Raw genomic sequence first — 26,465 nt, forward strand, 5'->3', positions numbered from 1 at the left:
CTGCATTAAGGCACCACAGATCCCATAGCAGCTAAACATAGCAGTATCGGAAGAAATTGCTGTCCTCAAACTTTGTGGAAACATCATAAATTGATAATATTATATCAGAGATACTGTTCTGTACTTGGAGCACTTCTTAGAATATTTCTTGAGCTGCTTGCAAGGAAAAGGTTCTCTCTGTCACTGCTTTAACAATCTTCTGGTTTAGGGCGTGGACAGTTCTGCAGCATGATTGCTTTGGCCTTAGCTCACCCTCTGATTGCAATTAGATTCAGAGTTCAGGCTCTACTTTGTGTTAGTGTCAGCCTTAGTTAAGACAAGCTGCTTGCTTTGAGTCTTTAAAGTCAGGAAAACCTATATATTTTTAACTTACTGCTGTTTTATTTGTTTTTGTATTCTGTTTCAAATATTTGTTTTTGTATTCTAGTTTCAAATATTTACCATGTATATGTTTTAACTCAATAAAAATGACTGTGCTCTCAAGAATAACAGCATGACCTTCTTGTAAAATACAACTCCTGAACATAAAAAATACTGGTAGGCAGATGCGTTATCTCAATAGGGAGATGACTGATATATAGACATATTTATTTAAAAAAAAAAAAAAAAATATATATATATATATATATATATATATATATATATATATATATATATATATATATATATTTATTTATTTATTTTTTTCAATGGAGACAAAGGAAACTGAGGCTGGCGCCATGTCCTCCAGCAGGCACAGGGCAGACAAGTGTGTCATGAGGTAACCCGTCAAACGTCAATAAGTGAATGTAATAGCAAATACTTGTGCTATACTATTATAGCATAATCTTTTTTTTTGGATCATCCAGACATTTTATTAGAATGAGTTATGCATCTTGATTACGGCTCTCATACTGGTCATAGATTATATTATGGTGGTATGTCAATTTACTTACATTTTCCCATATTGTCATTTCTAAATTTGGATATACTGCACTTGTGAAATAACCAGGTGCTTTGGATCTGTCTAGTCCTTGCTCACCATGAGGCCTAATGCATTCAGTGGACATCTGAAGGCTGCAAAAGGATGTTAATACTTAGAAGGCCACAAATATGTTTGAGTTCAATTTATCACTCCTTGAATCACTTAACAATAAACACCTAATAGATTAAGGTTAACTAATATTTGATAACAGATTAAAAATTGATACTGATTAGTAGCACAGAGAGACATGTTGTTTGCTAAAATACTGTAATATATATTAACGCAGAAAAATATTCTGGTACTTAAAAGTGAATTAACTTACCTTAGCCTTCCTGTTAAAACCATTTGTCTGTGACATTGGTGGTGTTATGTACAAGGATAGAAGTTATTTCACAGCACTAATGTAGTAGTACACCGTCACTGCAATAGCGTAAGTAATACACTGTTCACTGACAAGAAAATTAAGAGACTAGTACCTTTTAGAATGGAATGTGCTTCCTGATTGTTTTATGCTCAAGTGTGACATTCCAGCCCAATTCTTGATAAAAGTCATGAATGCAGACTGCAAGCAATACACTTTAACTATTTCCTTACCAAAGAGAATGTAAACCATATCTCTCAAGGATGTAATTAAAAAGTAGATGTGGGTAAAGCAGGTGAGCTTAAAGGAGGTCACCAATTCTGTAGTGCTCACTACTCAGTCACCTCTTGTTTTAGCAAAAAAAAAATCAAAAAAAAAAATCAAAAAAAAAAATCATATTATTTTAAAAATATATGTCTATTTTGAAATCACACATGGAATGCATAATTACATATAAGGTTGAAAAAAAAAAAAAAAAAAAAGGACACATTGAGTTGACCCCCTCGTAAACTCTATTTGTGTTGGTCCAGAGGAAAGCAAAACAAAACCTCCAATGACCTCCTAAATTTAGCCTCACAGAAATGGCAATCGGATAAATTCCAAATTCCATGGATCAATCAGCCCCATAAGGTCCTCTACTAATTATAGGTACAGGTACCATTCCACAGCTGAAGTACCCTTACAGTTAAGAGCTAAGCTGATGGTAAACATAATTCTTTGATACACAGTTGATGACCTCTTGTCCTTTCTATGAACTGGTCAAAAAGTTTGTTGAACAATTGTTTTTATTTACCTCTAATATATTTATGCGCATTGATTTGGTTACCTCTAAGGGGACCTTTGGTTACCTCTTTCCCCAAAAAAAATAAACCTAATTTTTCTAACCTCTCTTCATAATTTAACCACCTTCATTTTCCTTATTAATGAGGTTGACAGCCTCTCTCAATCTGTCCTATGTCCTTCTTAAAAAGAGACAACCAAAACTATTATAAACCCATATTAAAGATGTGCTAAAACTATGATAACCCATATTAAAGATGTGCTCTAACTTACACAATGTTAATAAATTGTTTTCATTGTTTATTTTGTTGATCACTCCTTTGTGAAACCATGCTGACACTGTCTTAAGTTATTTGGTACAATATATTTCAGAATTAATTCAATTTTTTTTTTTTCACAGTCGACAGATTTCACAGGTCAATTATTTCCGTGTTCTAATTTTGTTGGCACTGACACAGTTATGAGGGGGTCCATAAATAGAAGAAATAGTGGTTTATCAATAACTGAACTTAGGTTCTTTAGTATAAGTGGGTGGATACCATCTGGACAAGGTGCTATATCCACTGGCATCAATTTCATGCATTGTATTATTGTATTTAACACTAATACAATGCATGAAAACGGGTATTAAAATGGAAACCATTGTTTAAAATTACTTTTTTCTTTGTCTTCTACATTACTTTTCCTAATTTAACCTTTAGATGCCCAATGTTATAAGAAGTATTTTTCTTGTTATGTATGTACTTGAAAAATGTACTGCAATATTTTGCAATACATTTTTCGCCTCTAGCCTTTGTTAACCTATCCTTTTTTTTAAAAAAACAAACACTTTTTATTCGCTTTGTTTCATTCCTTGTATTTCCAAAATTAAAATTTAACTAACTTATAGATTAAACAATATACCCCCCCCCCCCACCTTGTTACCTCCAATTCTTTCTTATTTAACCACCTTGGCTGCCTTATATTCCAAGAAATGTTGTCATCATATGGTGTTTGAAGCAGTACATCAAGTATTTTTCTTTTGGCTTCTGTGTATTTATTTAAAGATACACTGCCACCAAACAAGAAAGATTTTACTAACATGCTCCTCCCCTTCATGGGTTGTTATATATAACCCTTTTAACGATGGCTACTCTTTCTCTTACAGTCTCGGCCCAAAAAGCACGGGAGCGGAGGGAAGGATGGGGGGAAAAGTTGGGCGATTAACATAGCACTCACACCTGCCCTCCACCAACATTTAAAGTTGGTGCATTTATTTGCCACTTCTGTAATATAGAACCTGCAGAGCCCTGGACAAACAGCTGCATGCAGAAGACTATTAGGTTCCAGCTAACGGAAGGGACACTTTCAGGTGGGTGGTAGTGCAGTTTGCAACCTGCTATGCTTCAAGCTGATTCTGCCCTTCTTATATTCATAGTTTGTATCCCATTTTGTGTACAAGGTTTTTTTTTATTGAAACTTAAGCCAAATATTACCATGTTGTGATGACTATAACCATAATACTCCTCACATGTTAATTAGCTATAATACGTGTTCTATAAAAGTTATTTTTCTTACACTTTTAAAATTAGTGGCCTTTTAAGATAGATAAAAATCAGCTTCCATTATTGCCACTACATTGCTTGTGCCAATTTGCATCTGGATAATTAAAATTACCCATAAAGAGTACCACATTATTATATGCTGCCCTTTCCACTTAAATATAAAATGTATTTCAGTACAATTATTTATGCTAGGTGGCTTATTCCAAATCCCAATCAGTACTTTCTAGTGTCCATCTCCCATAAGGACTCTACATTGTCAGAGATCTCCAGTTTGACAGATTTTAAATATGTTTTTACATATACATAAAACACTCCTTCTTTCCGATGTTTCCAATCCTTCCTAAATATTATATTCTTCAACATAAATGGTTTAGTGTTCAAACATCATTAACACTAGTTCACATAATTTGCTTGAAAGACTTCTAGCATCTCTTACCATACAAGTTTAATTTTACAGACATACCTTAAGGTCTCTTCTATTTCCCCACCTCTCCCAATTTTCCCCCATTTCCCCTGACAAGCCTGTTACCTGTCTACACTGTATTGCACACTGCTCCTGTCTTCACCATCCCACCCAGTTCCTAGGTTAAAATCTCCTCCAGCTGTCTTACCATCTTCTCTCCTTCTCTTTGAGGTGCAGCCTGTTCCTACTATAGAGCCTTTAGCAGAGATAAATGGGCCCAGTTCTCCAAAAACCCAACACCATACTTCCTACACATACTTCTCAGGCACATTAACCTCTTCAAGCTCATCCTGTCTTTCAAGTAAAGTGTGCCACATGTAAGGTTTCAAAAAATACCGCCTTAGAGTTCCTTGCTATAAATTTACAGTCCAAGTCCTTCAAAAAGTTAGTACACCTGAACAGACAACCCCCATATCAGCCAATTTGAAGTGTGCTACCCTACCTCAGTATTCTGATCTCCCATGTGTCCTCCCTTTCTACACTGGCCCCAACCATTGCTTGCTCTCACTGTGGCCAGTTGGTCACTTAGGTAAAGAGTCTGGGTTTCCAGATGAGCAACTTGCTCACATCCTGTGCAGCAATATTCACCCTGCTGTTTTATTCATCCTGTTATAGGGAAATACTTTATTTTTATTCCAGAAGTACATACATAGAACAAGATGTACACCAGGTGGAATTACCAATCATGGAATATATAATGATTGTGATCTACTTAAAACTGTATGTGGATACTTAAGTTGGGTACAAAGCTATGCAATTATCGTGCAGATCACACAATTTACAACCGTTAGTTCAGATATGAATATAAGTCTGTGCGCTCCCATGATCATGTTTTGTCGTACCAAAACACGTCGCATCTGTTGATTTGGTTTTCTAAGCCTCCTAAAAAATCACAATCGACAATGGAATAGTGTCGGGAAACGTGGAAGTGTCTGTGCACTCACAACCAGCAGCGTAGGCAGATATCTGTAGAGGATGTACAGTTACGATCTTTCAGGCAGATGGTAAAGAGAATGAAGATTACAGATCTGACCGTAAATTGTGTAGGTTTGTACACATGAATTGGCATGCTCATCGGGACTTTCAATCATTGGTGAAATCATTACAGAAATTGCATCTAAAGTAAGATTGCACAGATGTGTATCCAGCTTAAGTCTACAAAGAAGGTTTTGAATATTTGTAACAAGTCATAAATAGTAAATGTGATGTATAGTACAACAGAGTATTAATACAGTAGCATTAGAGTACCAATAGACTAATGGCAAATAAATTATAAATAAGTCTTAAAATCTTGCTACCCCATTTTTGTTCCTGCGATTAATATCCATCTGTATCGAATGAAATATAAGCCACACATCAAATAAACTTCCATAAATGCCCTGAAGCAGCAGATTGTAGCCAGCATGTGAAACAGCCACATACTGATTATGACATCACTTATGACCATGGACTGGCAGACAAGTTAACCGTTGTTGTAAAGCTAGTGATAAAAGCAAAAAGGAAGACCATCTAGTGAAAGTGAACCTGTCACCAGAGAGCATGATGAATCAGTGTATAAAAAAACTTTTTCATAAACAAATATTTTTATTTATTTTCTTAATATTTTACAGACCATCAGAGCAGGAGCAGTGCTGAAATACCAGACTCCAAAGGTGTTTCAACCTTGTTCATACACAAGTAAATATAACAGCATTGTGTACATATGAAGTTGTACTGTGCATAGATGGCCTGTTGTAGATCGCATAAGATCAAGCAGAACACAAACCGTAACATTAAAGACTGTGCCCACCTTTGACAAAATTTGAAAACAGCATTCCCAAATATAACAAACATATATCGAACACCTCCTCACATCACTCCTATACTTTCAAGTTATAGGTACCAATAGGTACTCACAATAGCCTAAGCTATTTAAAGTGTGTAGCTGCTTCTCACAGACCACCAACAAAGCTTTACACTGTAGAGGCATTGAAGCGTTTCCACCAACTGCAGCGGAATACAAGCGCCCTCCAACTACTGTAAAATCACCCCTGATGTCAAGAAAGTAGAACAGTCAGGGTGAATCTATGTGGGTTCTGGTAGAGTCAGCTGACCAATGTTAGGTGAATGATGCCGTGGAGTGTCAGCATACTTAGTATTCACATTGGCAGACTGAATCATCTTATATTAGAGATGATGTGGAGGTAAGGAGAGATCAACCGGATAGAAAACTTAAAATAGAGTACAAGTACCAAGGATACCATATTTTATCTACATTAGGGCTTAGGTTATATTAATATTTCAGCAAAGTAGGACTTTGCCTTAGTGTTCCTACTAGAATTCCTACCAAAACTAATCAGACTCTACCCTACTCCCACTTTTACTACTGACACGGTCTCATCTCCACTTTAAGCCACATTCACTTCTTGGGGTATATTTAGTAAACTGTGCATTTGAAACCGTGGAAGTGCTGCCTATATGAACCAATCAGATTCTAGCTGTCATTTTGTAGAATGCACTAAATAAATTACTTTAATCCAATTGGTTGCTATAGGCAACATCTCCACTTTTTCAAACCCGCAGTTTAGTAAATATACCCCCTTGTCCTAGCTCTGGCTTTTTCCCAGTAGATTGTAAGCTCTCTCAGGAGGAGGGCCCTCTATTTTTCACATCTGTATTTAATTCTGGCTAACTTGTATGTCTCTGTTTAATGCATGCTTATGTTTTCCACACTATCTGAAGCTGCAGAACACTGTAGCGCCTTACATATCTACATTGATAATAGTATTGTTTTATTGATGTCTGCTGAGGACAGGTGTTTGGAAATGCTCAATTTTGGGCAGCTAAAAAGCAGCGTAGCATCAATACCATACTTACCAACTTTATGACTTTCAATTCCGGGAGCCTGCGGAGGAGGTGGGCGTAACGGGGGGCGGGGCTCCAAAATGCTCGTCATTTTGGACCCGCCCCCCCATGACGTAATGACGCAGAAGCGTCATTTGACAGCGGGGAGAGGGGCCAAACGCCGCGATTCACCAGGAATCGTGGCGTTTGGGACCTAATTCTGCTCACTTCACTAGGAAGTGGGCAGAAATATCCAGATGCGGGATAGTGCCACACTCTCCCGGGAGTCCGTGAGACTCTCGCAAAATGCGGGAGTCTCCCGGACATTCCGGCAGAGTTGGCAAGTATGATCAATACCAATGACTCTTTACGAGATGACAGCTAGTGCAAGCACATTGCCATGTTCATTTAGGTTTATTCTGTTTAACTGTTGATTATGATGTAACATGTGTAAACCCAGAGCCATAACACGGGCGGTGCGGCCGTTGCGACCACCCAGGGCGCAAAGCCAAGAGGACGCCACGGCCACCTGCAATTTAAACTATTAAAAACTATATAATATGCCCTGCTAGCAAGATCGCCCCCTCCGCCCATATCACTGTACAATTGGCCACATGCTGCCTGTTCCTGTATAGGGGCAGCATGCAACCAGTCTCATTACACAGGGGTGGGGCCTCTTCATGTGCACACTGCACAGGCTCCCCCCCTGACCTTTCCGCTCCTCGTTACATGATGCTGTTTCCAGCACAGGTTCCCCTGCTATCTGCAGACTTCCACCCCTCACTCCCCACAGTGTTTCTGTCTGCCTGTCTATCTTTCACCCCGTCTCTTCTCCCTTCTTGTGTTTTCCTATCTGTATGCTCTTTTATATGTGTCTTTGCATCTCTGTCTTATCTGTCTGTGTCTGTGCATCTCTTACCCCCAGTTTGTGTCTGTCTTTAATTTTGTGCAGCTGTCTCCCCCTGTATTTCTTTGCCCACCCTTAGTTGTATCTATCTCCCCACCTTCTTCTATCATTTGCCCTCAACACCCACTCTTCCCCTGTGCCCCTCACAGCTAGCCCTTCTTCTCCCCTCTTACCTTCTGCCTCCTCTTCTGCTGACGTTGGAGTCCTGGTGGCTGCCGATTTGAAGAGATGCGGACAAACTTTTAATATTTTTTTTCATACATTGTGGGGTAGATTCAATTATCCGCGATGTTCTGAGGAACATCGTGGCTGCGCCTTCTTGCTGTTACTATAGTAAATTCTCCACTGACTTTCCCTTACACCTCAATGGGACACGAAGAAAAATCAGCAGAGATTTCTTGTAAAACTTTCACGGCCACGATGTTCTGAGGAACAGGCAGCTAAATGAATCTGCCGCTAAGGATCCTATTCATTAAGCTCATAACCCCATTAGCACATGCACTTTTAAGACAGGGATTCCTCATTGAAGTTGCATGTACTAAAGGGCAGATGTATTAAAGGATGAAAAGCCCTATTACCAGGGAAAATAAGAATTTTCGCCGGCGATACTTTATTTTTGTTTCACCCTATTCATCAAAGGTTTATTGCCAGCGATAAACCCGACGGTGGTAAATTTTTACATAATTTTTTAGATTACCAGACCAGCTGCTGTATTGATAAATTTTACTGATAAGGGATTTTTTTTTATCACTGTAATAAGTGGCATTGAAAATCTGTTTTACACATTACCATGAAGATGCTATTCGTGGTAAATAGGCCCCTATAATTTTGAATTGGATCTTTAATGCTTTTTACAGAAATAAAATTCAAGCTCCCTGGTTATTTGATAATGCTAGTTTAGACTAGCCTTATCAATATTATGTTGATTTAAAAACACAAATAATCAGTAGCCTTGTTTTAAGAGTTGTTCTTTTGACAGGGGTCTTTTTAATATAGTGAGAGACCTTAAAATATCAGATTTGAGATTACATAGTATATTTACTTTGTATAGCGATACAAGTTCCCCACAAGAATGGACTGCACTCCCCTGCTCTGCTCTGGAGGAGAAGCAGACAGGCCAGCTGAAAGGTAAGTGGGCTTTCAGCCAATGACCTTTATCGGTGCCTCTGGCTCTTCAGTGTTGTGGAACCACAAAGCACAGCATGCCCTACCAGAGGGCTAGCTGGAACTTGTCGTTCGAAAAAAGCTGGAGAGCCATAGGTTACACTGTATACAGCCAGCCACATAATACACTTGTGGAACTGTAATCACAGAGATGAGCCGCTGGTTGTGCAGGGTTGCTTTGTGATAGCTAACATTATTTTTCTTGTTTTGTTTTTATTTATTATAGAACTAGGGCAGTGTTACCTCCCAGGGCGCAATTCAGAGTTTTCGTCATGGCTGGGAGAGACCACGTACACTTCCCAAGATAGGGGTTGGGGGGGCAGTGCTCTCTCGCCCAGAGCACTATCATTTCTAGTTACAGCTCTGTGTAAACCATTAAAACAAGCAGAAACTATGACCTCACAGAGGGAACATTTATCAACCCTATTGCTACATGCACACTACCACAGCATTTTACTAATAAACATGGCTAGTTTATACATATTAATTTGAAAACAGATGATTGACAAAAAATGACCAGCAATGCTGTGGTTTTAGCAACATTGTCCATTCAGACGCTAAGTAAATTCCTTTACTGGTCTCTAGCCCTTTGTATTGGTCAACAGTCTAAGGTTGTTTCTTGTATCCTGTTGCATGCAATGTGATCAAAAGATAAATAACAAAAGCAAGTTTTACTCAAAAGGAGGAGAGATTTCACAATGGAAAAACACTAAGGGCTAGATTTAATAAAGGGCGGTTTGATGAAACGGTTACAGCGGTTTTAATGCCAAACCACAGTTTTGGAAACCACCATATTACAATTTGCCATCCTCATTTTGAACTTGATCAAAATACAAACCGTTAGATTTACTAAGCTGATGTTTAACAAACCGTCGAGAAAACAGCCAGAAAAAAAATGAGGTGTTTGTAAGAGACGAAATTGCTCAAACTGCATGCTGTTTGAGCTATCTTGCCATTCAGAACATAAGAAGCACCATTAATATTTACATTATGGGGGACAATCATCAGTTATTTATATAGCGCCACTAACCGGGCAGCGCTGTACAAAGAACTCATTCACATCAGTCCCTGCCCCATTGGAGCTTACAGTCCAGATTCCCTAACACACACACACACACACAAACCGGAGCACCAGGAGGAAACCCACACAAACACGGGGAGAACATACAAACTCCACACAGATAAGGCCATGGTCGGGAATTAAACTCATGACCCCAGTGCGGTGAGGCAGAAGTGCTAACCACTTATGCCTCACAGCACATTTCTAACTAACTTATGGGTACAAAATGTATTTTTCAGTAAGGGGGCACTATTATTGCTTTATATTATGGGGGAAATATGAATATATAGTTATATTAACTGGGTAATATTAACTTGATTGCTAATGGGGGGCAATAATTATTTATGATGCACACAAGTGACACTACATAGTGCCCCATATTATAATAATATTGTCCCTTTAATATAATAAAACATTACAATTTCCCTCATAAGCTAATTAGAAATGACCCGTTAATCAACAAATGATGATTGCCCCATAATGTAAATGTTAATGGTTCTTATGTTCTGAATGGCAAGATAACTCAAATAGTACTTTTGAGCTCTCAAGCCAATCAGAAGTAGGTATGTAAAACCTGTCTTTGTTCCTGGCGTTCGGTTTTAACTAAACCGCTGGCTGTTTAGCCATTTTCAATCCGCCACACACTACCATGCATTTTATATCGCAGCTTAAAACCTCCCTAAGCAAATGTGGCGGTTTACCGACACCAAACATGATTTTTAGTAAATTTACTCCTAAGAGTCTCTGCTGCTTGTGAACCACTTCACCGACCTACTGCTCCCTGACCAACCCGGCTGTCAGCGATAGACCAAACTACTCTTAATGACCCTTGCATGGATCTCTAGTGTTACAGTGAAAGCCTATAGAGAAATAGAGAATACATTACAAATATACAAATGCACATCTTGAACAATTGTTAGTAGGAAACTTTTCCATTTATACATTATGAATTCTAATACTTCACTTTGCTCTAAATATACTACAACAAGAACATATATGCTGTGTTCCTATTACATACTTTCACACTGTCATTCACCTGCAGGTGTGTCTAGCTAAACCTATGCTGTGTGAGCTCATGGTGGAGCCACCGCTTCTGTACACAGTATATTGATAACGTTAATTTACATAGGGATTAGGATCTGTGAGGATATTAGTTGTATTATTGTACTGTCTGAATTGAAAGGGACCAGAAGGTTGCCAGGTGCTGTATTATTTAAATCTGTACCAGATAAAAAAGATCAGGATAACACTTCATACAAATGTTTTCTGAACAGTAAATGTCTAGGTCTCGTAGAAACGAAATGACTCAGAATAGTGGTGCCTGCCCCCACAGATCGCTGGCCAAAAATGGGGTCCCAGAATACATTTTTCAGGGTTGAGCAAGAAGGTAGTATCACAAAGCAGGCAGCCTAATACTATGCTCTTCCCACATAACTAAGGCGCGCACTGAGCAAGAAGGTAGTATCATAATGCAGGCAGCCTAATATTATACTCTTCCCACATAACTAAGGAGTGCACTGAGAAAGAAGGTAGTATCACAATGCAGGCAGTCTAACATTATGCTCCTCCCACATAACTAAGGAGAGCACTGAGCAAGAAGGTAGTATCATAATGCAGGCAACCTAACATTATGCTCCTCCCACATAACTATGGAGAGCACTGAGCAAGAAGGTAGTATCATAATGCAGGCAACCTAACATTATGCTCCTCCCACATAACTATGGAGAGCACAGCGCCTGTAATAGGTACCATACTATGGGTCTTATACATTTTAGGAAAGAAGGAGCTTAGTAAAATATTGTGACAAGTTCAGATATACAATATGCAAGTCATTCAAGTCTGTGTTTTATTTGAACTGGGACTTTATAATATACTGGCTATTAAAGTGTAACTATTTTATCATTTTTATTTGCTATGCACAGGGCACCAATTATTTCAACTTACAAAGGTTTTATTTTGGGATCATGGGCTAAAAGGGTGGATTGACACTAGCTTAGAACTTTGCTAATGCTTTAAGGGGGGTATTCAATTGTTAGCGAGTTTGGAAGTTCGAGCGTGCAAAGTCATTTTTTTGCTATTTTACCTTATTTTCGAGCGCAAAAACTTCTCACGCAATTCTAATATTATTTTTTTTTTACTGAAATGGTGTTATCGCGCTCCAAGCGTTTGTCAATGTTAAAGTATAGGCTGGCTGCGAACCCTTAGCGGAAAAAGCTATTCAATTGTTTTTTAACGCCGTGTGTGAAAAAGGCAAATATGCTGTTTTATCTCGCACCTCCATGGTCTGCTCAAAGAAATTTTTTTTTTATTAAGTTAAGAAAAATATACATTAAACTGAGAAAATACGTGTAAAAGTTCATGAAAGTAACCTAAAAAAAGAAAAGTACCCGTATATACTCGAGTATAAGTCGACCCGAATATAAGCTGAGGCACCCAATTTTACCTCATAAAACTAGGAAAACTTATTGACTCGAGTATAAGCCTAGGGTGGGAAATGCAGCAGCTACTGGTAAATTTCAAAAATAAAAATAGAATTAACAGTTCCATTTTGATGACTTTATATAGATGTTTTTATACTGTCCAACTTTATATATTATTATGCCAATTTGCTAATCAATGAGCTGTAGCCTATGTTCCAGGTTTGGGCTACCTTCAGCTCTCCAGTTCTTCTGGACCATAAGCAGCTGCCACAGGCTGAAACTTGTACAACAGCAGGTGCTACAAGTTCTCTAAACCTGATAAATGCCTCCATGACAGCTTACAGAATTCTGCCCTTAATAGTGTCTGGACATCATACATAAAGAGGGGACGTTATTATGAGAACACAGGAAGACACTTTATAAAGGAATTACAGAACAATTCCTAAGTTTAGAGATGGTTCTCTCTCAGTAAAACTAGAGTAAAGGGACTGCAATGTATGGATTTACATTACCATTATCTGTTTTATTTGGATTCATAGTTTGCAATTGAAAAGTGTGAATGAATAAAGATTGTTTAAACCAAACCCCCCTTATAAGTAAGCACTCCGTGCTTGGGGACTAGAGGATGATGCGTCCCAGGCACTGCACTCCCCTTTTGGGTCTATCTGGAAGCCGCAAGAGTTGCCAAGGTTGCAGTGAAAGATGGACATTTCCCAGCAGCACCCTGAGCCCAAGACGCAGACAATCAGGAACAGCAGTCTGCAACGGGACCCAAGAGAACCGCTGCATATGTGCAGTCTAATGCCGGGCAGCGTCTGAGAGAGTGTTCCCGACGTGGCTCTGCGCAGTGTGACGTGTTGTTAGAGGTCACTCTGCACAGGCCGCACCTCCACCACCCACCTTGCCCGCTTCTCTCCCCACTAGGGATGCCGCTCACCTAGCTCACTCGAGTATAAGCCGAGGGGGGACTTTTTCAGCACAAAAAATGTGCTGAAAAACTAGGCTTATACTCGAATATATACGGTACTAAAAAAAGTGTATAATAATTAATAATTTTTGGAAATTTCCCCCTTTAGAAAAAACCATAGTGGTGCATGTATTTAAACTTTTTTATATCATATTATTTTTTTTGTTTTTAAGGGGGGGTGGTTGTGCCAAAAGTATCATGTTTTTTTTTGTTTTTTTTTAAAGCAAAATCGTTTGCTCCCCACTCTATTTAGTCTTAGCCCTAGTGCTGGCAGGCTATTGATGTGTGAAAAATTTGACGTAGGGTTCCCCCTAATTTTATTGAACCAGCACTGGGCAAACCAGCCGGGGTGATAGGCACTATAACAGGGGGGGGAACGCAGTTTGGGTCCCACGGCCATAATGACTAAACACCCACAGACTGTTCAGCGCTGGCCTGGATTCCCTAGGGATTGTGGTCCGCTGAAAAATGTAAGCGGGCCACCCCCCTATGGTCACCCAGGCCAGTGCCGATAGCACTAGGGCTCTTCCTACTACCCCTGGGCTGTGGGTAGTAGAGTAATAAATGGGGATTTTGTATGAAAAAAAACAAAAAACATTTTTTTACTTGTGGAACTACATGTCCCAGCCAGCCATGTTGTCCTAAATAGTGTGGGTATGCTGCTACTTGTCTAACTACAAGCACCAGCGTACCCATTGCACCCAGGGCATGTTTGCACTTGTAGTAGAACCACAAGTGCCAACATGCTCTTACACCCACGGCTGGCTGTGATCTGTAGTTCCACAAAGCAAAATGTTAAATAAAAGCACAACAGCCTCATTCCAACCACAAATCTTTATTAAAAATAATAAAACCCCAAGAAATACAGTGTACACCATAGATTTTAATAAAAATAAAAATAAAAAATACTCACCATGGACGAAATCCTCAGTGTTATGATGCTTTACTTACACACACTCATTTGCGCAAAGTCCCAACAAATATTTTTACCTTCGAAGAAAGGTCCGGCTTGCCCACTGTCCCACAAATATTTGTACCTTACAAATGTCCATGCTTGGCCAGTGTTCAAATGTTTGTAAATTTCAAAAAAATGTACCTCCTTGTAAAATCTTTAATTCTGCTGTACAGGGGGGGGGGGCATTGTTGCTTGCAGTGCTGGGGCCCTTCTTCATTGCAGTGTGGGGGCCCATTCTCTTGTGCAGTGCTGGGGCCCTTCTTGATTGCAGTGTAGGGGCCCAATCTCCTTTGCAGTGCTGGGGCCATTCTTGATTGCATTAATTTACTTTTATTTTTTTATAGTAAAATGAGTGCCTTAACCATTTCAAACTCGCTAGGACCAATAATAGAGCGCGAGGGGGTGCATGCAAAAAAACAATTGAATTGAGGTTTTTTTTTTTAAACGCGCGCTCGAACAGGAAAAAACGAGCGCGGTTTTTAACGCATCTCGCTAACAATTGAATACCCCCCTAAGAACAATATGAAAAATAAAGGTCATTCCACACCGAGCCAGGATATTAAGCTAATGCATATTAGTGACTTGTCCCAAACCACCACATCTATCGCATTTTTAAACTTAACCAAGATGGACTACGAGACAAGTTCTAATCCAAACTTTTAATGGAAAATTATGAAACCTTTAATAATAGTAATTAGTTACCAAGAGGCAGATGTTCCCCAAATCCATACTGTGGTGAGAAAAAGTGCTTTCATCAGGCTAGGTGGGCGAAAATCCAGGGGAGAAAAACCTGAACAACAAGCACACTTTGCCTGCATTTCAGCCACAGTGTGGTGATGAGCGACACTACTGTAAACAGATCTGCATAACTGATGTACGAGAGTTCCTGCTTGCATGAAAATGTTTCCGTAAGTACTGCTTCAGCACTTGTCTGTAAGAAGTTCTTACTTTGAGTGTGTAAGCATAGATACATCACTGAACACATAAGGGTCACAGATTTAATGGCCATCCATAACAAAAAAAATAAATATGAAAAGTATTCTATATACAATGTTCTAAAAGTATTTTTGGGGAAAAATAGTTTTTTTTTGCCATAATTCCTAGTTGTGTCAAATTTAAGTTTCCTTGGGCACATCATACTCTATCTCTAGCTATGAACATTTAATTTTGTGGAATACATTAGATATAGGCATGTTCTATTCTGGCTAGGAGTTATCATCATCATCACCATTTATTTATATAGCGCCACTGATTCCGCAGCGCTGTGCAGAGAACTCATTCACATCAGTCCCTGCCCCATTGGAGCTTACAGTCTAAATTCCCTAACATACACACAGACAGAGAGAGAAAGAGAGACTAGGGTCAGTTTTAATAGCAGCCAATTAACCTACCCGTATGTTTTTGGAGTGTGGGAGGAAACCGGAGCACCCGGAGGAAATCCATGCAAACACGGGGAGAACATACAAACTCCACACAGATAAGGCCATGGTCGGGAATTGAACTCATTACCCCAGCGCTGTGAGGCAGAAGTGCTAACCACTGAGCCACCGTGCTATGAGTGCAAACTTGCCTACAGAAATGTAATGCATTATTTTGTAGTTAAATGTCCTTGTAAAGTATATATACATGGTTTTCTGATTTAAAAACAAGTTGTGTAGGAAAGTAAATCGTCCTTTGACACATCTTGTTCTCCATAGTAGAGTTACAATCTAATCTAGGTCATCAGAAAACTGTTCTACATTTTACAGGTGTTTGTTGTGCTAAGATCACATTTACATCTCAGGAACTGTTAAATCAATAGGGGCAAATGACAGATACACTAAGAATAGCTGTGAAACATTCATTGTAAACAAAGAATACTTGTACCACAAGTTGGTCTAATAACTACCTTATTTTGTGTCTAAACGGTTAGCCTCATGGGAAAGTAACAGTGACAAATTGAGGAAGTTCTAAACACTTACATAATGTTTAAAAGAAAAAAAAGAAAAAGACAACCAAATTATTGGCTACAGATTATACCTATTGACAAGTAAGTTAATTACAACTTGCTTGGATGATACAATACATATGTAAACAATACGTATGCAAACAATTAAAGGCTACAACTGCACATCATCAACAATTATGGCATACATGATGAAAGAATTAGCAATATGTTTTTCCTAAAACAGTGCCTGTGAGCCGTGTGTAAACAGATTTCACAGACTGAACACAGTTTAAAGAAGCAGAAAACCTTTCAGACAACTTTATCATTAGACACTAGGTTTAAGCAACAAGCGATACACCATTTATCTGATCCCAGTATGTTCACATCTCTACTTCTCAGTTCATGATATATACTATATTCACTCTTCAGTAAGCAACGCTGCTCACTGCACTGCAATCTCCCTTATATCCTTCAAATTGTTATGTCACAAGGTCGGCTAGTGATTACAGGTGAGCTTTCCTCTGCAGCATTTAGGGCTTGTTCAGACAAGCGGATCATTGACGGTTTTGAAATTTTCTTCACATTTCATAGTGGAGGGCTAACAGGAGCTAAGCCCAAAAATGCTACCAGCTTTTGGATCATTGATTTTTATACAGACGTGTGTGCAGTTCACAGAGGTTATGGTTAAAAAGGGCACAGCCACAAATGCGAGAATATAGATAATCTATGACCCCCATGCCCAGAAGAGGACTGGCAAATTTTAGCACTGGGGCAAGACTCGACTCAGTAGCCTACTGGGAACCTTTTAAAGGAAAGAAATACAGGTGGCCCAGTGACCCAGCCCAAGGTAGCCCACTATGGGACCAGCCCAAGGGGCACATGCCCCCCTGTCCCCAGCCCAGCCTGTCCGTGCCTATGGACATGTTTCAATGCTTTTCTAGTGTTAGTATTCAAAACAAAACATGAGCTGACCTAAGGGCTTGTGCAGACAAACCTCTGTTCAAATACTAATTGTAACATTCGAATACCTCCTAACCTTCCCGATTTAGGCGGGACAGCCCCGATTTCGGGGCTCTGTCCCACCATCCCGATCGGTAGGAAGGTTGGGGGAGATTCTGTCCAGAACAGCGGTAAAAAAGTGCCGTGTGCACCGGTGTATACAGAAATTAAGAGGTTTGGAGGGGATGGGAGGACAGAATGGGGGCAGCTAAGTGCTTCAAAATCACAAGGCACGCCCTGGGGATGTGGCCGTGCCCCTGAGAAACAAGCTAATTGTGTTGTGTTCCATTTTCTACCTTCCAACATTTATGTAAAGATGTTGCATTGCATAAGCCCTAACAGTTGTCAAATTTGCAGCTTGAAAGTATTTGGAAAAATTCTTCTTCTTCAACATCTGTCAAGAAATGATTGTAAATAGGAGGGTCTATAAAAAGTCCAACTATTTACTTGTAATTCGCCGTACATAGGTGGAATTCAGATGTCTGGAAATCTGCATTCCACCAAGGCTACATGAAGTAAATGTTATATCCAGTATTAAAGCAAATATAATTATTGTAATGAATACTATACATGAAATAACTTGAGTGCTTATACGTTGTCAAGTTAGGAGGAAGGCGCTTCTCCAACTAAACAAGCAGACAGTGACTGACAGCTAGGCAGACTTGCTTTGCCAAAATGCAATGGTGGATTGGTTGATTCACACAGAGAGGCAGAGCTAGTCATGTACAGAAACTCATTGCCAACTTAATTCCCATTAGGACATGGTCCTAAATATGTGGGAAAAGATGCAGATGTCTGTAGTAGAGTAGGGGTATTTTACTGTTTAACAGAGCTGTGATGCAATGTCAGGTTAACACTGCACAATGTATTTATTACATGGTTCATAAATAATAATAATCCTAATAATCATCAGTCTGGGAAATCCATAAAAAAAAAAAAGAAAAAGAAAAAAAGATAATCCCTGAAACTGAACAGCTAGCAGACAAATAACAGTCCTTGCAGGGCATTATTTTTTTGGCGTTAAACTGCCTCACTGTAGGCTTTACATATGCACTGGAGTCCACGTAACATAATAGTGTGTTATTGGAATATATGCAGAAATTCAGATTATGGCATTTATTGACTTTTGCTTAACGTTAACATTGACAATTGTGCATAATACTTTTCAAATTGGAATATACTTTTTCCTGTTTTATAATTCTCTGCAAAGACAGATATAAAACTTTACTGGAACAATACAACCGTTTTCCAACACTGCTACAATCCTTATTACAAATAGGTCACAACACACTTAATATCTATTATCGGGCTGGACAAACCCCAGTAGCCAGCACCTACAAAAATATCAACAAATTTTTATAGCTCTCAATGGCAATACCACTATACTGTTTCTTAATGCAGCATTCCCACATATTGTTTTCTTTAAATAGCAAATGAAATACCCGTGAAGCATGTATTTTTCTTAGCTGTCCTTCTACAAATCATTATCCCTTTTTCAAAATCTCTCTGGATGTCATAAAATATGGCTGCCAGGCTTACATCATGTCATGTGAAGGTAGAGGAGGAAGGGGGCTATATTACAGTACAGAGAGCAGAGGGGTATTCCAAGGCTTCTCTGCTCACTACATCATGTGCCATGTGATTGTGGCTACCATCATAGTGCATGACACTATGCAGAATTATAAATCAATAACTGCACAATGAAGAGACAAACCAAGGCAAAATGGTAAATACAGGTTATAGCCTGCCACAGAAATTTATGTTAAAAACACCCCTCATTTTGCCTTAGAAATGCTACTTTAATTTCTGTAACTGACTCTCAATTTATATATAATTTTGCACAATCTTGTGGTTTGCACCTGGCCAATAAGATGTTCCTATCACACACTGTACTGGTGTGTACGGTCACACAGTAGATTTACATACCTTCCGCTGTCCCGATCTGAGGGCTCTGTCTCGCCAGGGCCGTAACTAGGGCTGTGCGACAGGGGCGATCGCCCAGGGCGCAACGCTGAAGTCTCGCCATCCCAATTGGGACAGCTTTGCCCTGCGGGTGGGAAAGTTGGCAGAGCAGCGGTGAACGGGTGCCGTGCGCGCAATGAAGGTGGTTGGATGGGAGGTGAGGAGAGAAAGGGGCAGACTAGAGCTAGGGATGTCCTGGAGTGTGGCCACATGTCTATCATGCCGTAGTCATGCCCCATAATGCTGTAGCCACATGCCCAAATGTTGGGGGGTTATGCGTTTATTAAAGTTAGACACCAGTTACTGCTGCTTTGTTTAAATCAATATTTGTAAGGAGATAACTTCCCGGTATGTCAAAAACATATATAATTAAATGTGCCTTACAAAGATACAGAAATTGCAGTTATGATATACTGCAAGTAAAACATTTTCTTCTCTTTTCAAACTTATTAACAATGATAGTATAGTATACAGCCACCTATTATTAGGAGTTTGTGGTTATGGTTAAGTAGTCCTTCAAACTGCTGACTGTGGATTCTGGCTTTGTACCAGTGGTCACTCTGCCAGCAAGTCTAAACAAGGACAGTAAATGCTAATCCAATACAAAATTACTTCAGTTAGTACATCTTAATCTTTCCAATGCAAGCAAGTGTACAACTGCATATAAAAAAAACAAAAAAGCTTTCAGTCAAAATAGCTGAGCTTATTTTTTCATGTTTGTTCTGCATAATCTAGATCCAAGAAGATCCAGCTAAAGGACGACTAGATACAAAAATCAAAACGATTACATGAAAATAAAATTTGCCATTGAGTCTAAGGGCAAAACGTGTTACAATATGACTGTACAATTCATGTTTAGCAGATCGTAGATGAATCTTTGCATGTGTGGGAATCTTACAATCCAATCTGATCATAAATATTGTAACTGTAAATATTGTAATAATTACTGAACATAATTTTCTTAAAGCTGCACTGCCCACTCACTGTAAAATTTTACAAATGTGCTCTACCCCCCCTAGCCAGAATCATGGGGCTGCTACAAGCAACAGATTTTCCCAGGACTCCTCAGCTTTGTAATAAAAACAAACAAACATTTTAAACAACATATTACTTCCTTCCTCCATCCAAAACAGCTATAGTCTGGTTTAACAGACTAGATTTATATATGTCGATGGATAATGTCATCTTGGCCGCACTAGATAGTAATGCAGAGTTCACGCCAACTTGGTTCAGCTGGCTGACCTTTAAAGAATCAGATACCTATAGAGGTTATTATATCTAGAATTAGTTATTTTAGTATTTCTTAGTGCGACTGGTGGATATTTCCTACTCTACTGCTCTTTTTTTCCACACAAACATTTTTAAAAATTTGGCACGTTGGTTGTATAATGATTTTTGTTGGCTGTACCTGATACTTGTCGTTTTCAATAAAAAACAATTTACTTAAAAAATACACACGAAAAACCAGCTATAGTCACTCCCAGAAGATGGTCAAGCACTGTGATTCTGCAGTAATATGGCCCCAAGATAATTATCCTATTGTAAACTATTTTGGGGAAAAAATGTGTATGGCAGATGATCTGATCTTGTTTGGCCACCCACATGTGTCTAAATTAAACAATGATCCCACTGCAAGAATCCCGGGTCAAGCGGCATTACACTGGCCTGTATGTGGTCACCTTTAGACAGTGTACAAAAGATAAAAGGATCAAATGCACAATTATAGCTTGTTGGTTATGTTTGCTGTGACTAATGCCCCTCTGTATGTATTCACCAAAATACAGTTTGTACGGACCATATCTGTAACATGGGTGATAATCACACAAGATCTGGCTTACCACTGTTCTAGAGTGATAAAAGATAGAGAAGTATCACCTTCTAAACAACATAATCTTCAACAAGCTCACCAGTACAAGAATCTTTAGCAATGTCCAAAAATGGCTTAATGTGCTATTAAAAAAATTAAAAATGTACTCAAAAGCTTAATCAGTCAAATAAAATATATATAAAAATCACTTTTGTGGTGTTAGCATCACTCTTACAGCAATGGCACAAGACTGCTCATCAGCCAGTGCTGTGCAATTATATAGACATGGACTAGCTATAGCTCAGCCAGTGATTGGGTTAGTCTTACATGAACTGAAACTGCATAATTACTGCACAGGAACGTTAGACCTGGAGCACTATAGAATACAGTCAGGGGTAGCATGAAACAAGCTGATTTGGGGTGACAGTACACATTATTGGCAGTTAGCAGAAGTGTCTGATCTGGATTTTGCTATATCAGAAAGTTTATTCTACCTGGGTTTCTCCATAAGAAGTATTCAAGGCAGAGTTGTGTATTGTATGAAAAATACAAAACAAAAGCTCAAAGGGTTTTAAGTTGAAATATGAATTTAAGCCAACCCTCTACGTTCTCATTAAAAGTACTTTGGCGGCGGTCTCTCCCAAGCAGGAGAGATTCATGCTGCTCCAATTAGAATCGGCAGAGGTCCCAGGAACCTATTAAGTACAGTAGGAGGAGAGATCCCTCAAAAGTACTCTTATCGGGATAGCAAGGGTTTTACCAGGATACAAATATAAGGTGGAAAAGTAATTTAAAAATATCACGCACTAGAATGTGAGGATAACTTCAGACACTTTGCTGTAATAACATAATTTGGTTGCAATGAGGTTCAGTCACCCTGGGAACACACACATCGCTCAAAACACTGCAAAAAAACAAATTACTGTACTAAGAATGTAGAAACAAGGATTCTGTACAGAGAGTAGAAATATAACATACAGTATGCATTGGTGGGCGCATAATTCTTCGAAGCTGGATAATTTAAGTAATATTTAATAAAAGTACAAAAGTGGTACACAACATGACAAATAAACAAGGAAACCTGGTTATTTGCAATCTTGCACCAGATCACACTTTATTAAATACGCACAACTGAGTAGAAATGCTGTAGGCTGTAAAGCAAATCAGAACTACATAAACCATTTAAAAAAAATCCAAGTTATTATAGCTAAATAATTGAAGTCTGGTTTGCAGGCATTTAAAATACATGATATTCAGTGTTATTAGTCACTTAATATATAGCAGGTATACACATCACCACTTACCTCTTCTATCTCTATCCTCTTTGCTAATTCATCTAGTGAAAGGAAATTATCCCCCAAGATGGACTCCCCTGGGCTTGGTGACATTTCTTCTTCAGAAAAAGTCTCCTCCTGGAAGTCCAAGTGAGCCAGGAAACTCTCACTATCCTTCAGGTCGCCATTCAGGAGACTTGCTATAAATTCAACTGTTGCTTGTCGTCGAGCTTTGCTCTGTGTGTCTTCTGAGCATTTCTGATTAGCACTGTCCTCGATAGACTGCCCTGTTTCACCTACTTGGCTCTCTGCATTAATAATCCTTTTTTTAACAGCTTCTCCATCTCCTTCTGCTGTGTAATCTTCTGTGCTGTCCACTCTGAGGACAGACTGGATGAGACTACTGCATTCTAGGGAACTTCTCCCTCCAGTAAGGTCATTGTGTGCTCCTGAAGCACAATCTGAGTTAACTGCAGCTGCTGATATTAGGGTGTCTACCATTTGGTTACTAGCCTGTTCCTCCTTGGAGAATGCATCTATTTTTGACACATCATTGCTGTGCAATGTTGCTTTTGGTTGCAGTAGGTTGTTATTCTTCCCAGCATCCCCAGAAGAAAAGCTGCTGTCAGGATTAGCCCAGCCTCCTGTCCCTGTAGACTGGGTGGGAGTCTCCGACGTTGTTCCAGAACTGGTTAGCTGCTGTTCCTCCGCATGGTCTTTCCTGGGCACAGTTTGGTGGTCAGCTGCCCTGGTTAGTTTGTCTGCTGCACTGACATCAGGAGGTGAGTTCTCTGTCATTGCTGCCACGCCAGTCTTCTCGTCTGTTGTTGTTCTGCTGCCAGCTTCACTTTCTCTGTCTAAACATTAACAGGAAATGAGTTTTAGTTCTTTATAAAGAAAACAGCCCAGCTGCACTGATAAAAGAGAACACAACAAACTGTGACTTGATAACCACAGGCCTAATTGTTTAAGACACATTGTGTCCTGGGCTAATCATGACTAGACTATAGCTAAATTTAGACATCAGACAATTAATAATTAATGAGTTGCCTCTTTCTCCTCCCATCCTTGCACGTTTGTTCTCATACAGATGTGTGAGGTAACGTGCAATTAGGAATGACACACAATACGTCAAACAGGATCAGGAAAGAAGGAGGCTTTCTGTACATCAGCAAGAAACATGTGCCCCCTCCAACAGCAAGAAACATGTCCCCCCTCCCCCCCTCCAACACTGTGCTACCCTGCTCTCATCAGAGCAGTTTCCTCATTATGTGTGGTCTGTACAATCCACTGAAAATCAATACTGCTGAATGATGCAGATGGGTTCCAGAGCAAAGGTCAAATTAAATGGAACAAGGACGGTATAGTTGGCAGACTGTCAGCTTAGCATAGTGCACAAGCTATAGCCTCATAGAACATGACATTACCCATAACAGTATTTACATCATCCAGAGTTTTTCCTCTCTCCCTTTTTGGTTCCTTCAGGAACCAAAAAGAGTAATCCGATATATATTTTACAATATCTCGTTTTACTAAATCCCCTCTAGTCCCATCATGTTTCTTTTTTTTTTTTTTTTTTTTTTTTTACTGTAAGCTTACATGTGCAGGGGCCTAAATACCGTGTTGTGTTTATAGTTTGTATTTCAATTATGCTTATTGTGCAGCTGTGTGGACTAGATTAATACCTTATAAATACCAGTTAATAATAATAATATACAGCAATATCAGAAAAGTTTTTCTAAATGTAAAAGGTAAACTCTATGCCATCCACGCTCATAATTAAAGTAAATACACACATACATATTCACGCTCTCATGGTTGTAGCTGTTGGGCAGAATTTACTGAGCCAAACAGAGCATTATGTAAGTTTTAGCTTAGACTTACATGATAGAGCTCCTGCAGTCAGCTTAGAGTGAATTGGTAACTGATGTAGCAGATGACCAGACTGTGACAGCAGGAAGTTCTGAGTTTTCCTAACAGACACTTCAGATGTGACCAGGCTCAAACCTGATACCCACATCTAAGTACTCACATTATATAACCCACGTGTTTATTGCTCCAATCAATGTGTACTTTCATGTCTGTAAAGGCTCATACACACTAACAATAACAAAACTAAATAAAAACATGGGGTGCGGGGCACGACAACAACAACTGTTACCCAATTTGCTTTTAGATGCATGCTAAATACAGCTTGATGTCTATGTAAACGCATCCTCCACTCACACTCAAGAATTAACAGGTCCTGAAACAGAGCACATTACATTGTTGGTGCACCCAAGGGTGCATATTGAAGATGTCTGTGCCGCTGCCCTCGCCATTTGCTGAATGCATCTAAGTACCAAAGGTTCAACACATTTTCTAGCCAGTATTATCCTAATAGATGATGTAACAAACACATTCCCTGAGCACATGAGGACATGATCCAAGCAACCATAATTTATGAAGGAAATTCATAAGCCACACTCCCATCATGCCAGCATATGTGACATTTACTTTTTTTAAAGGACACTCCTGCTAAATACAGTCAGGTTCATAAATATTGGGACATCGACACAATTCTCATATTTTGGGCTCTATACACCACCACAATGGATTTTAAATAAAACTAACAAGATGTGCTTTAACTGCAGACTTTCGGCTTTAATTTGAGGGAATTTGCATCCAAATCAGGTGAACGGTGTAGGAATTACAACGGTTTCTATATGTGCCACCCACTTTTTAAGGGACCAAAAGTAATGGGACAATCGACTCAAAAGCTATTTCATGGACATGTGTGGGCTATTCCCTTGTTATTTAATCATCAATTAAGCAGGTAAAAGGTCTGGAGTTGATTCTAGGTGTGACATTTGCATTTGGAATCTGTTGCTGTGGACTCTCAATATGAGATCCAAAGAGCTGTCACTATCAGTGAAGCAAGCCATCATTAGGCTGAAAAATCAAAACAAACCCATCAAAGAGATAACAAAAACATTAGGTGTGGCCAAATCAACTGTTTGGAACATTCTTAAAAAGAAAGAACGCACCGGAGAGCTCAGCAACACCAAAAGACCCGGAAGACCACGGAAAACAACTGTGGTGGATGACAGAAGAATTTCTTCCCTGGTGAAAAAAAACCCCTTCACAACAGTTGGCCAAATCAAGAACACTCTCCAGGAGGTAGGTGTATATGTGTCAAAGTCAATAATCAAGAGAAGACTTCACAAGAGTGAATATAGAGGGTTCACCACAAGATGTAAACCATTAATGAGCCACAAAAACAGGAAGACCAGATTAGAGTTTGGCAAACAACATCTAAAAAAGCCATTACAGTTCTGGAAAAACATCCTATGGACAGATGAGACAAAGATCAACTTGTACCAAAATGATGGGAAGAGAAGAGTATGGAGAAGGAAAGGAACTGCTCATGATCCAAAACATACCACCTCATCAGTGAAGCATGGTGGTGGTAGTTTCATGGCGTGGGCATGTATGGCTGCCAATGGAACTGGTTCCCTTGTATTTATTGTTGATATGACTGCTGACAAAAGCAGCAGGATGAATTCTGAAGTGTTTCGGGCAATATTATCTGCTCATATTCAGTCACATGCTTCAGAACTCATTGGACGGCGCTTCACAGTGCAGATGGACAATGACCCGAAGCATACTGCAAAAGCAACCAAAGAGTTTTTTAAGGCTAAAAAGTGGAATGTTATGCAATGGCCAAGTCAATCACCTGACCTGAATCCGATTGAGCATGCATTTCACTTGATGAAGACAAAACTGAAGGGAAAATGCCCCCAAGAACAAGCAGGAACTGAAGACATTTGCAGTAGAGGCCTGGCAGAGCATCACCAGGGATGAAACCCAGCGTCTGGTGATGTCTATGCGTTCCAGACTTTAAGCTGTAATTGACTGCGAAGCACTTGCAACAAAGTATTAAAAAGTGAAAGTTTGATGTAGGATTTTTTAGTTTGTCCCATTACTTAAAAAGCGGGTGGCACATATAGAAACCGTTGTAATTCCTACACCGTTCACCTGGTTTGGATGTAAATTCCCTCAAATTAAAGCTGAAAGTCTGCAGTTAAAGCACATCTTGTTAGTTTCAT

The 26,465-nt window shown here is 39.3% G+C and overlaps 1 protein-coding gene across 4 annotated transcripts in view; it reads right to left on the bottom strand.

Moving 5' to 3' along the window:
* CNST (consortin, connexin sorting protein) overlaps window positions 1–26,465 on the bottom strand; it is a 110,111-nt gene that overhangs the window by 6,593 nt on the left and 77,053 nt on the right. For all 4 annotated transcript variants that reach the window (XM_075203533.1, XM_075203532.1, XM_075203534.1 and 1 more), the window contains one exon: window positions 22,408–23,234. In XM_075203533.1, the coding sequence (XP_075059634.1) occupies window positions 22,408–23,234 (827 nt within the window). The remainder of the gene's footprint in view (window positions 1–22,407; window positions 23,235–26,465) is intronic.

The sequence above is a fragment of the Mixophyes fleayi genome, chromosome 3 (genome assembly GCF_038048845.1).
Source record: "Mixophyes fleayi isolate aMixFle1 chromosome 3, aMixFle1.hap1, whole genome shotgun sequence".
Taxonomy (NCBI): Eukaryota; Metazoa; Chordata; class Amphibia; order Anura; family Limnodynastidae; genus Mixophyes; species Mixophyes fleayi.